General features: G+C 42.7%; 1 protein-coding gene across 3 annotated transcripts in view; it reads left to right on the top strand.

Annotated features, from left to right (window-relative positions):
• Positions 1-924: 924 nt before the first annotated feature.
• The window catches only part of LOC115150446 (natural resistance-associated macrophage protein 2), a 31,470-nt gene continuing 19,021 nt past the window's right edge, over positions 925-13,373 (top strand). For 2 of the 3 annotated variants that reach the window (XM_029693743.1, XM_029693744.1), the window contains exons 1-4: positions 925-1,085; positions 4,661-4,758; positions 7,479-7,615; positions 11,887-12,006. In XM_029693743.1, the coding sequence (XP_029549603.1) occupies positions 4,725-4,758; positions 7,479-7,615; positions 11,887-12,006 (291 nt within the window). In that variant the 5' untranslated portion in view covers positions 925-1,085; positions 4,661-4,724. Of the gene's footprint in view, positions 1,086-4,660; positions 4,759-4,922; positions 5,312-7,478; positions 7,616-11,886; positions 12,007-13,373 lie in introns of those variants that run through there. The other variant, XM_029693742.1, reaches the window with a different exon arrangement.

Genomic DNA, 13,373 nt, shown 5'->3' on the forward strand with positions numbered 1-13,373 from the left:
AAAACTCCCCATAACTAAATTCGCGACGATTGTACATCCGCTAAGAAAAATCCGCCAAAACTTAAAAACAACGTCAATAGAGAAGGCAACATACAAGCGTAAGTAAAAACGAATGCAAATAAGTTAGTATCACAATTTCTAATGCACATGACGGCACAAACACGTATTGTAGAAAGTAAATATGTTTTTGTTGTGTTATCTTTTGGAAATTGTAGAAATAAAACATGTTCCTTCTTCAGAAAGCCTGCCTAGCTGGAACAACTTTAGTTAACTAATTCATTTGCTAGCTATCATACAGTAGGCGTATATTAATAATTATATTAAATATATCGGTAGAAACGCTTTTATGTGAAAATATTGATATAATAACCATATCAAAGTAAATTTGGAGTCACGACATTTTGTGTGGGCCTCCCACTACGACTCGTCAGGAAAACATGCAGTTAGTTAGGCTACAGATTAAATGAATGGTGAACTTCATAGGGTGGTGAAGGGGCAAGGAGATGAGCTTGTTGCTCATTTCCAATAAATATCGAGAGTTTTATTCTGGTGACATGATGATCGATGCTTGGCTGCATTTGACAAATACAAATAATCTCATTTAGGCTATACAAAAATTGCCAGAAAAGCAAGGTGAAGCAATTCAGGCATTCTTGAAAGTCAGGACAATCATTGTTCTGCAAAGACACATTTTTATATTAGAAAAAAAATATTTCGCATTTAGAATGAATCGTGGAGTGGAGATGTATAGTTACGTTACGCGGTGACATCGCGTGCCCCGTGTATCTTCAAATGTTTCCGCAATCATTATTTATTCGAGGGGGAAAAAGTTTCCAGAATTTGTCGCAATGAAGAAAGTAAGACAAAATAAAAATCCACCTCAGTCTAACGGATAAAAATGTTGTCGATCTTTAGAAATTGCAGTTTCCATTACACATGTCGCAATGACTTTTTTTGCGACATTGCTTTGGTCGAATAAACCTGGGTCAATGGAAACCGTCCTACTGTTATGTCAGTTTATCTATTAGTTATTTAACCTAATTAAATTGACATGAACACACGTTTTGTACATAAGCTATATCCAGGTAAGACGACGCTGATCCATTCATTCCGGTGCTTGTTTTACTTGAACTTTACATCTAGCTTGCTAGCCGGCTAACACCATGGCATCCAAGCTAGCTAGCTAGGCTAATTGCTTGCCACATCATAGGTCAAAGTGAACTAACTAGCTGGTTAGTTAGTTAGCTGTCTACTTACATTTTACAGTAAATAATTGACAGCTATGTAAATTAAATAACACTTATTTGTAGTATTATATTATTAATGCAGCATACGTTAGCTAGCTAAGTTACACGTTTGGTAACTAGCCAGCTAGAGTCCATGTTAACGTTAGTTACCCAATGTTCCAGCGCTAGCCGGGGAATGTAGCTAGTTTACCTGTGTTTAGTTAGCTACCTATCCAAGGTTTTGGCGATAATCTATGTTTCTTAAGATATATAACAGTTAGTTAGTCTAGACGTCAGAATACTGGTCAGCCAGGAAATTTGGCTGATGTAGTTACTCATCTAACTTCTTACATTGATCATAAACAGGCTAAAAAGGAAAGTCACAATCACGTCTTTGCTCAGATTCCATTGGTTTGTTATGGTACTCCTTTGATGCTTACTTTTACTTCATTTCAGATAGCTGCCATAGAAATGTCTAGACTTTCTGCTCCCCCTTCCTATCCAGTTATTAACAACACTTGCTTGTTAGTCATTTGTTATTGACTGGGTTTCAATGTCAAAGTGAGCCCATGTTTTGGCTGGGTTTCAATGTCAGTGAGCCCATGCCACCAAACAGCTTAAAATAAATACATATTGTGTATGCAGTGTAGATGGAAATTAATGGACAGTTTTTATATCAAATACCTTTAATCACTTTACTGTTTAAACCACAACCTTTGAGATTTGACCTGAAAATGGTCAGTCTGACCTTGGTTTGACAGATATGTAGGTCTAATCATTGATTTGGGCAAACTATAACATGCTCTAAACTTGCCAGACTGTTGCCACAGGCATTTATTCAGCCCTCAGAACAGTTTGGTCTAGAAATGTCTGTTTCCTGATTTCAAGCCTACTCCTTGTATCATGTGAGGAATATATCCTAAAGGTTTGTTTTCTTCCTAGGCTGCTATACCTTAAAAGAGATGGGTAGATGGGTGTGTGTGCGAGGTCTTTGTTCCGTTAGGGAGGTGACATAGATATAGAGTGAGCTGTTTTTTACAGATTAGGTCTGTTGGAGAGAGAGGAGGGGGGAGAGGAAAGGCCCCAGGTTAGGTGGAGAGCAATCTGCTCCCACTCTGTTCTCTCTCTCCCACCCCAAGTTTTCAACAAGTCATATGACTTTATAGTTACACGCTTTCACAGCCCCTCATTCTTCTGAGTCTCATGCTTCTGTTTTTTGTGAAGAATGAATGATCGGGCTTCTGATTTGACAATTTTGACTGAGTATATACACAGGTGTTGTACAACTCATTTTATTTACATTGATAGGGGTGTTTGCCCAAGGTTGACAGGATAGCGTCTCCTGATTTTTCTTGTTTGGGCATTTGTAAAGTGTTGAAGGTACACTGTGTGAATGTCAGGAGGTTTTTGTTGACTTCTTGTTGAGGGAAGTGAAATTTGCTCAGTGGCTACTGAATAATATGTATTCTAACCACAGAGACCATATTGAGGTCAATTTAAGGCTTTTGTACCAAATATTCTCACAGGGTAATATTTTTTGTATAACATTGTTATTGATTACGACACTGTTGGTTAGAGCTTGCTAGAAAGCCGTTTCACTGTACTTGTGCATGTGACTCTAAACTTGAATGAAGTAGTCATGTGCATTTGCTGAGTCATTTTGCTGTTGCAGAACTAGTTACTCAGCAGCATCAATATCAGTTGTCTCCTGTCATGGGTTTATTGATACACGTTTCAAGAGTGCTTATTTCCCATTGTAATGAATACCTTTTTTCTAGGTAACTTTTGTTTAGTTTATTTTGTCTTGTGTAAGATCTGGTCTAATGTTACAAATGAAAGCATGCACCAGTCAGCCTCTCACCATTTTCTATAGCGGTTCTGCTCTTCTCTGGCAGAGCAGTATTTAGTCCCAAGTGGAGAAATGGTGGAAAGAAATGAAACTCTAACCCAGGTATTCCCAAACTTTTTCACTGGGGGGGGCTTACAGCATTGGGGAATTTTTCTATGGACACAAGCACTGTTCAAGACACAAACTGTTCACACCTGTCTTGTTGGTGGAGATAATACTGCAGGTTTAAAGCTTATTTCCTGCAATTCTACACATTTTGTCATGAGGTGCAAAGAAAATGTTGCAGTTTTAAAGCATTTTTGTTGTTGCAATTCTATACATTTGCCCTGTCTGTGTACTCATGTTATTTGAGTGACAAAAAAATTACAACTATATCTATGGGCTAAAAAAAAGCCGCCAAAAAACATTCGCTGACATAGGCTAGTTGATCTGGACATATCTGATAAGTTATAAATAGCTCTCTAAGGTTTGCAGTGACTAACATAACAAAAGGAACGAATGATGCACTACTCAATTTTAAAATTGCATCTTGTGCATTCTGCTATTTAAAACTTTCAAGAGTAAGTTTAAAGCCGAGTTTGCGTCCCCCCCACCGATCCCTTGGGCGCGACTCAAAGTTTGGGAACCACTGTTATAATATAGAGATGCTCTGTTTGTTTTTTTGACACCACACTCCAAAAAGCAAGTTCTGCATGCTCTAGTTTTGTCTAATCTTGATTATTGTCCAGTCGTGTGGTCCAGTGCGGCAAGGAAAGACCTAGTTAAGCTGCAGCTGGCCCAGAACAGAGCGGCACGTTTTGCTCTTCATTGTAATCAGAGGGCTGATATAAATACTATGCATGCCAGTCTCTCTTGGCTAAGAGTTGAGGAGAGACTGACTGCATCACTTCTTATTTTTATAAGAAACATTGTGTTGAAAATCCCAAATTGTTTGCATTGTCATCATACGCACAGCTCTGACACACACTTATCCTACCAGATATGCCACCAGGGGTCTTTTCCCTAAATCCAGAACAAATTCAAGAAAATGTACAATATTATATAGAGCCCTTACTGCTTGGAACTTACTTCCATCTCATATTCCTAAATAAACAGCAAACCTGGTTTTAAAAAAACAGATAAAGCAACACCTCGCGGCACAACGCCTCTCCTCTATTTGACCTAGATAGTTTGTGTGTATGCATTGATATGTAGGCTACGTGTGCCTTTAAAAAAAAAATATATATATATATATATATATATAGTTCTGTCCTTGCTGTTCTTGTCAAATTATGTTCTGTATTATGTTTCATGTTTTGTGTGGACCCCAGGAAGAGTAGCTGCTGCTTTTGCAACAGCTAATGGGGATCCTAATAAAATACCAAACCAACTGTTTACTAACACTGATCCTTCTGTGACTCAGTGGGTGACTGGAGTGACAGCCTGCAGATACCCACAATGACCAGAGTTTAATTGGTCAGGAATTAAGGATAGAGATGGAAGCGTACTTTTTTTCAAACCCCAAATAAGTGTTACTGGTCTCTGCAGTGTTGTATTATATATATTTCTCTTAATATTTAGTTTAATTTCAGTTGCCTGTTTCCAGACAGATCTCCAGTCCCTGCGTTTCCAAAGCTCCCCCTCCTCCCCCCTTTAACCCCGACACACTGATGGAGACAGAGCGGGAAGCCGACCTCCTGGAAGGTAACGTTAACAGAAACAAGACACTCCACCACACTAACTCCCACGCCTTACTGTGGTCAGCTCAGCACACATGGTACGCTATAGGCTCTATGCCAGTATACACAATACATTGTAGAAAAAATAACTCTCTAACTCTCTCTAACCCTTTTCTAAAGTGTCACTGTGCTCTTTGGGGAAACAGCTTGGTCATGGTTTTCAATTTAGTGACTTGTGCCTTGGACTTAGAAGGGATGTGTTGTCATGTTCTTGCATGACTGTTTTTGTGCGTGTAGAGGGGGGTGATGATGTGGCAATAATAGAAATCAGGAGGTTGTGACCAAGCTTTCTTTCCATGGGTTGAAGGGAAATGGGGTAGTAAGTTAGTCTTTGTCATCCTGAGTGACTTGTGTATTGAACTAGGACATTATTGAGACATTCAGTGAGGTAGGCTACATATAGCCTATGTAAGCAACGCTCCTGTTAGAAGAAGTAGACTTGGACCCAAATAGACCGTAGTGAGAGAGGAACCTTTGGGAGATGAAGGAAGAGAAGCCCAATGAACATTCCAACCTGAGTAAGTACAGATCATTGTATCAGACCATCGGTAGAGTAGTACACTGTTAGTGTGAGGAGGAGGATGCATTAAGGGTCTAGAATTCTTGTGTAATGACATGATTGGTGGGCTTTTGATTCATATGATGTGAAAATTCATGTGATCAGTCTGTTCATATTTAACCTGTTATGCAAATAGACATAGTATTGCTCTTTGTTTAGCCTACTTTTCAGAGCTATGATGTAGCTTATTCATGTAAAAGGTGCATTGAAAGAGAAAAATGTCACTTTCGATTAAGCTATTGGGTGGCAGGTAGCCTAGCGGTTAGAGCATTGGTCTGGTAAAGGATAGGTCACAGGTTCGAATGGCAGAGCCAACAAGGTGAGAAATCAGCCGATGTGTTCCAAGGGCGCCGTACTACTATGGCTGACCCAGTAAAACAACACATTTCACTGCACCTATCCGGTGTATGTGACAACAAAAATATTGTAAAAAATGTTTTACATTATGTATCCTTTACTTTATAACCTGAAGTGTTTCAAAATGTGTCATAAAACAGGTTTGTTGGCCCTTCCTGGAGACTCAGCTGGGTTCAGAGAGTTGATTGACACGCTCTTTACAGGGGACTTTAATGTGTTTATTGTTGAAGTTGGCAAACGCTTCTGTCATTAGTTGTACATGCTTACAAGTGACTATATAGATAACTAGTAGATACTGAAAGTATGGCTTTCAATCTCTTGACTGTGGCAAGGTTGCCAATGAATGTCTGCTTTAATCTGCTGCTGAATCAAATTTTATTTGTGTCATGTGCCGAATACAACAGGTGAAGACCTTAGCGTGAAATGCTTATTTACAAGCCCTTAACTATTTTATTTTCTTATAACTATTTACTAAAATAAACTGAAGTATAAAAAATAAAAATAATTAATGAGTAACAATAAAATAACAGTAGTGAGGCTTTATACAGGGGGTACCGGTACAGAGTCAATGTATGGGGGCACCGGTTAGTCGAGGTGATTGAGGTAATATGTACATGTAGGTAAAGTGACTATGTATGGAAAATAAACAGCGTAGCAGCAGCGTTAAAGGGGGGACAATGCAAATAGTCCGGGTAGCCATTTGATTAGCTGTTCAGGAGTCTTATGGCTTGGGGGTAGAAGCTGTTAAGAAGCCTTTTGGACCTAGACTTGGCGCTCCTGTACCGCTTGCCGTGTGGTAGAAGAGGGAACAGTCTATGACTCGGGTGGCTGGAGTCTTTGGCAATTGTTTGGTCCTTCCTCTGACATGCCTGGTATAGAGGTCCTGGATGGCAGGAAGCTTGGCCCCAGGGATGTTCTGGGCCGTACGCACTACCTTCTGGCGGTGATGCAACCAGTCGGGATGCTCTCGATGGTGCAGCTGTAGAACTTTTTGAGGATCTGAGGACCCATGCCAAATCTTTTTAGACTCCTGAGGAGGAATAGGCTTTGTCATGCCCTCTTCACGACTGTCTTGGTGTGTTTGGACCATGTTAGTTTGTTGGTGATGTGGACACCAAGGAACTTGAAGCTCTCAACCTGCTCCACTACAGCCCGTCGATGAGAATGGGGGCGTGCTCGGCCCTCCCTTTTCCTGTAGTCCATAATCATCTGCTTTGTCTTGATCGCGTTGAGGGAAAGGTTGTTATCCTGGCACCACACTGCCAGGTCTCTGACCTCCTCCCTATAGGCTGTCTCATCGTTGTCGGTGATCAGGCCTACCACTGTTGTGTCGTCAGCAAATGTAATGATGGTGTTGGAGTCGTGCCTGGCCGTGCAGTCATGGGTGAACAGGGAGTACAGGAGGGGACTGAGCACGCACCCCTGAGGGGCCCCGGTGTTGAGGATTAGCGTGGCAGATGTGTTGTTACCTACCCTTACCACCTGGGGGCGGCCCGTCAAAGTCCAGGATCCAGTTGCAGAGGGAGGTGTTTAGTCCCAAAGGTCTAACTCACATCGGCTATAGAGAGCGTGATCACGCAGTCGTCCAGAACAGCTGATTGTCTCATGCATGCTTCAGTGTTGCTTGCCTCGACGCAAATGGTATGGAACAAATGACTTGGCCATGGGAAGAGTGTGGGTAGAATAGAATCTCTCTTCATATTGCTCAGGGTCATGTGATCACAGTTGTTGTTTTCATGTCACTCACTCACTCTCTCACTCTCACACAGACGAACCTCCTCAGGAGAATGGGGTCATCCAGAGCACCCAGGGCCTGTACAGCTCCACCTCCCCTCCGGCCTCAGACGACGAGCCCTTCTCCACATACTTTGAGGAGAAGGTGCCCATTCCAGAGGATGTCACCCAGGTACTGAGGCCATGTGGCCTATGACCTCACAGGGATTATTAAAACAGAGCCCAGGACCTCGCACATATTATTAACACAGCCTAGAAACATCTAAGGGATTATTAACACAGAGCCTATGATCTCAGGGTCTATGACATCACAATAAGTATTAACTCACAGAGCCTATGGTATCACAGGGGTTATGACGTCAAGGTCTATGACCTCACACAGATAAACCCAGAGCCTATGGCATCACATGGGCAATTATGACCTTATAAAATACAGTACCAGTCAAAAGTTTGAACACACCAACTCATTCAAGGGGTTTTCTTTTCTTTTTACTATTTTCTACAGTAAGAATAATAGTGAAGACATCAGAACTATGAAATAACACATGGAATCATGTAGTAACCAAAACAGTGTTAATCAAAATATATTTTATAATTTAGATTATTCGAAGTAGCCACCCTTAGCCTTGATGACAGCTTTGCACACTCTTGGCATTCTCTCAACCAGCTTCATGAGGAATGCTTTTCCAAAAGTCTTGAAGGAGTTCCCACATATGCTGAGCACTTGTTCGCTGCTTTTCCTTCACTCTGCGGTCCAACTTATCCCAAACCATCAATCAAATCCAATTGTATTTGGCACAGGTGCCGAATACAACAGGTGTAGACCTTACAGTGGAATGCTTACTTACAAGCCCTTAATCAACAATGCAGTTTTAAGGAAATGGCCCCCCAAAAATAAGAACAAATGACTAAAGAGCAGCAGTAAATAACAATAGCGGGGCTATATACAGGGTACTATATGTGGGGGCACTGATGTCGCGGTAATATGTAGGTATAGGTAAAGTGACTATGCATAGATATAACAGAGTAGCGGCAGCGTTCCAGGTGGGGGAAGGCAATGCAAATACTCTGTGGATCCATTTGATTAGATGTTCAGGAGTGTTATGGCTTGGGGGCTGAAGCTGTTTAGGAGCCTCTTGGACCTAGACTTGGCGCTCCGGTATGGCTTGCCGTGCTGTAGCAGAGAGAACAGTCTGACTAGGGTGGCTGGAGTCTTTGGCAATTGTTTGGGCCTTCCTCTGACACCGCCTGGTATATAGGTCCTGGTTTGCAGGAAGCTTGGCCCAGTGATGTATTGGGCCGTACGCACTATCCTCTGTAGTGCGTTGCGGTCGGAGCCCGAGCAGTTGCAATACCAGGCAGTGACGCAACCAGTCAGGATGCTCTCAATGGTGCAGCTGTAAAACCTTTTGAGGATCTGAGGACCCATGCCAAATCTTTTCCGTCTCCTGAGGGGGAATAAGCTTTGTCGTGCCCTCGTCACTACTGTCTTGGTGTGCTTGGACCATGTTAGTTTGTTAATATAGACGCCAAGGAACTTGAAGCTCTCAACCTGCTCCACTACAGCCCTGTCGATGAGAATGGGGGTGTGCTCGGTCCTCCTCCTTTTCCTGTAGTCCACAATCATCTCCTTTGTCTTGACCACGTTGAGGGCGAGGTTGTTGTCCTTGCACCAAAGGTCAGGTCTCTGACCTACTCCCTATAGGCTGTCTCATCGTTGTCGGTGATCAGGCCTACCACTGTTGTGTCATCAGCAAACTTAATAATGGTGTTGGAGTAGTGCCTGGCTGTGCAGTCATGAGTGAACAGGGAGTACAGGAGGGGACTGAGCTCGCACCCCTGAGGGACCCCCGTGTTGAGGATCAGAGTGGCGGATGTGTTGTTACCTACCCTTACCACCTGGGGGCGGCCCCTCAGGAAGTCCAGGATCCAGTTGCAGAGGGAGGTGTTTAGTCCCAGGGTCCTTAGCTTAGTGATGAGCTTTGAGGTCACTTGAATGCTGAGCTGAAGTCAATGAATAGCATTCTCACAAAGGTGTTCCTTTTGTTCAGGTGTGAAAGGGCAGTGTGGAGTGCAATAGAGATTGCATCATTTGTGGATATGTTTGTGCAGTATGCAAATTGGAGTGGGTCTAGGGTTTCTGGGATAATGGTGTTGTGAGCCATGACCAGCTTGTCAAAGCATTTCATGGCTACAGACGTGTGTGCTACGGGTCGGTAGTCATTTAGGCAGGTTACCTTAGTGTTCTTGGGCACAGGGACTATGGTGGTCTGCTTGAAAGTTGTTAGTATTAGATTCGGACAGGGAGAGGTTAAAAATGTAAGTGAAGACACTTGCCAGTTGGTCAGCGCATGCTCAGAGTACACGTCCTGGTAATCCGTCTGGCCCTGCAGCCATGTGAATGTTAACCTGTTCAATGGTCTTACTCACATTGGCTCTGGAGAGCGTGATCACAGTTGTCCGGAACAGCTGGTGCTCTCATGCGTGTTTCAGTGTTACTTGCTTCAAAGCGAGCATAGAAGTTATTTTGGTTGTCTGGTAGGCTCGTGTCACTGGGCAGCTCTCAGCTGTGCTTCCCTTTGTAGTCTGTAATAGTTTGCAGGCCCTGCCACATCTGACGAGCGTCGGAGCCGGTGTAGTAAGATTCAATCTTAGTCCTATATTGACGCTTCCCTGTTTAATGGTTCGTCGGAGGGCATAACGGGATTTCTTATAGTCTTCCGGGTTAGTCCCTCTCCTTGAAAGCGGCAGCTCTACCCTTTAAGCTTGAATGTTGCCTGTAGTCCATGGCTTCTGGTTGGGGTTTGTACATACCGTCACTGTGGGGACGACGTCCTCGATGCACTTATTGATAAAGCAAGTGACTGATGTGGTGTACTGCTTAATGCCATCGGAAAAATTCCGGAACATATTCCAGTCTGTGCTAGCAAAACAGTCCTGTAGTTTAACAGTTTTTAATGTCCCATTGGTAGGATGAACATGCTTTCAGTTCATCCCATTTATTTTCCAATTGGGTTGAGGTCGGGTGATTGTGGACGCCAGGTCATCTGATACAGCACTCCATCACTCTCCTTGGTCAAATAGCCCTTACACAGCCTGGAGGTGTGTTCTTGGGTCATTGTCCTATTGAAAATCAAATGAGAGTCCCACCAAGTGCAAACCAGATGGGATGGCATATCGCTGCAGAATGCTGTGGTAGCCATGCTGGTTAAGTGTGCCTTGAATCCTAAATAAATCAACGACAGTGTCATGAGCAAAGCACCATCACACCTCCACCTGCATGCTTCACGGTGGGAACCACACATGCGGAGATCATCCGTTCACCTACTGAACCAAAAATCTAAAATTTAGACTCCTCAGACCAAAGGACAGATTTCCACCGTTCTAATGTCCATTGCTTGTGTTTCTTGGCCCAAGCAAGTCTCTTCTTCTTATTTGTGTCCTTTAGTAGTGGTTTCTTTGCCGCAATTCGACCATGAAGTCCTGATTCACGCAGTCTCCTCTGAACAGTTGATGTTGATATGTCTGTTACTTGAACTCTGTGAAGCATTTATTTGGGCTGCCATCTGAGTTGCAGTTAACTCTACTGAACTTATCCTCTGCAGCAGAGGTAACTCTTGGTCTTCCTTTCCTGTTGCGGTCCTCTTGAGAGCCAGTTTCATCATAGCGCTTGATGGTTTTTGCGACTGCACTTGAAGAAACTTTCAAAGTTCTTGAAATGTTCCGGCTTAACTGACCTTCATGTCTTAAAGTCATGATGGGCTGTCATTTCTCTTTGCTTGTTAGAGCTGTTCTTGCCATAATATGGACTTTGCCTTTTACCAAATAGGGATATGTTCTGTATACCCCCTACCTTGTCACAACACAACTGATTGGCTGAAACGCATTAAGAAGGAAAGAAATTCCACAAATAAACAAGGCACACCTGTTATTTGAAATGCATTCCAGGTGACTACCTCCATGAAGTTGGTTGAGAGAATGCCAGGAGTGTACACAGCTGTCATCGTGGCAAAGGGTGGCTATAAAATATATTATGTTTTGTTTAACACTTTTTTTGCTTACTACATGATTCCATGTGTGTTATTTCATAGTTTTGATGTCTATTATTATATAATGTAGAAAATGGTACAAATAAAGAAACCCTTGAATGGGTAGTGTCAACTTCTGACGGGTACTGTATATTACATCACAGTTATTGAGACATAGAGCCAATGGCATCACAGGAATTATTATTACCTCACAGGGTCAGTGACATCACAGGGCCTATCTTCTAAGGGCATATGACCTCAAAGAGCATATTACCTTAAGTTTATGACCTGAATAAAGTGATCCACAAAGATACTATTAGTATAGAATAATTTAGAAATTATAACTTCAATGACAGATAATGCTAAGATTTATTTTAAGGCGTTGATTGTAATATTTGTGATCCTCTCTTTTCAGATGTTCAGTTTCCGTAAACTCTGGGCCTTTACAGGACCAGGTTTCCTGATGAGCATCGCCTATCTTGACCCAGGGAACATCGAGTCCGACCTGCAGTCTGGAGCTAAAGCTGGCTTTAAGGTGAACACAAATCTTCAAGGGACAGGGATACAAAGTCAAATAAAATGTTATTCGTCACGTGCTTCGTAACCAACAGGTGTAGACCAAAAGTGAAATGCTTACTTACGGGCCCTTCCTAACAATTTAGAGAAAGAAAAATGGAGAAATAATAGAAAAGTAATAATTAATACACAATGAGTAACGATAACTTGGCTATATACATGGGGTACAAATACCGAGTTGATGTGCTGGTGTACGAGGTAATTGTGGTAGATATGTACAGTGCATTCAAAGTATTCAGACCCCTTTTCACATTTTGTTGCGTTAGTCTTATTTAAAACAAATTTTATGTCCTCAATCTACACACAATACCACCTAATGACAAAGCGAAAACAGGTTTTTAGAAATACCTTATTTACATAAGTATTCAGACTCTTTGCTATGAGACTGGAAATTTAGCTCCGCTGCATCCTGTTTCCATTGATCATCCTTGAGATGTTTCCAAAACTTGATTGGAGTCCACCTGTGATAAATTAAATTGATTGGACTTGATTTGGAAAGGCACACACCTGTCTATATAAGGTCCCACAGTTGACAGTGCGTGTCAGAGCAAAAACCAAGCCATGAGGTCAAAGGAATTGTCCGTGGAGCTCAGAGAGAGGATTTTGTTGAGGTAAGGTTACCAAAAAATGTCTGCAGTATTGAAGGTCCCCAAGAAGTTTGGAACCACCAAGACTCTTCCTAGAGTTGGCCCCTTGGCCAAACTGCGCAATCGGGGGAGAAGGGCCTTGGTCAGGGATGTGACCAAGAACCCGATGGTCACTCTGACAGAGCTCCAGAGTTCCTCTGTGGAGATGGAAGAACCTTCCAGAAGGACAACCATCTCTGCAGCACTCCACCTATCAGGCCAGACGGAAGCTACTCGTCAGTAGAAGGCACATGATAGCCCACTTGGAGTTTGCCAAAAGGCACCTAAAGGAGACTCAGACCATGAGAATCAAGATTCTCTGGTCTGATGACACCAAGATTAAACTCCTTGGCCTGAATGCGAAGCGTCACATCTGGAGGAATCCTGGCACCATCCCTACGGTGAAGCATGGTGGTGGTATCATGCTGTGGGGATGTTTTTCAGCAGCAGGGACTGGGAGAGTTGTCATAATCGAGGCAAAGATGAACTGCGCAAAGTACAGAGAGATCCTTGATGAAAACCTGCTCCAGAGCGCTCAGGACCTCAGAAGGTTCACCTTCCAACCGGACAACTACCTTAAGCACACAGCCAAGACAATGCAGGAGTGGCTTCCGGGACAAGACTCTGAATGTCCTTGAGTTGCCCGGACTTGAACCCAATCAAACATCTCTGGAGAGACCTGAAAATAGCTGTGCAGCCG

This window comes from Salmo trutta, chromosome 16 (assembly GCF_901001165.1).
Source record: "Salmo trutta chromosome 16, fSalTru1.1, whole genome shotgun sequence".
NCBI lineage: Eukaryota > Metazoa > Chordata > Actinopteri > Salmoniformes > Salmonidae > Salmo > Salmo trutta.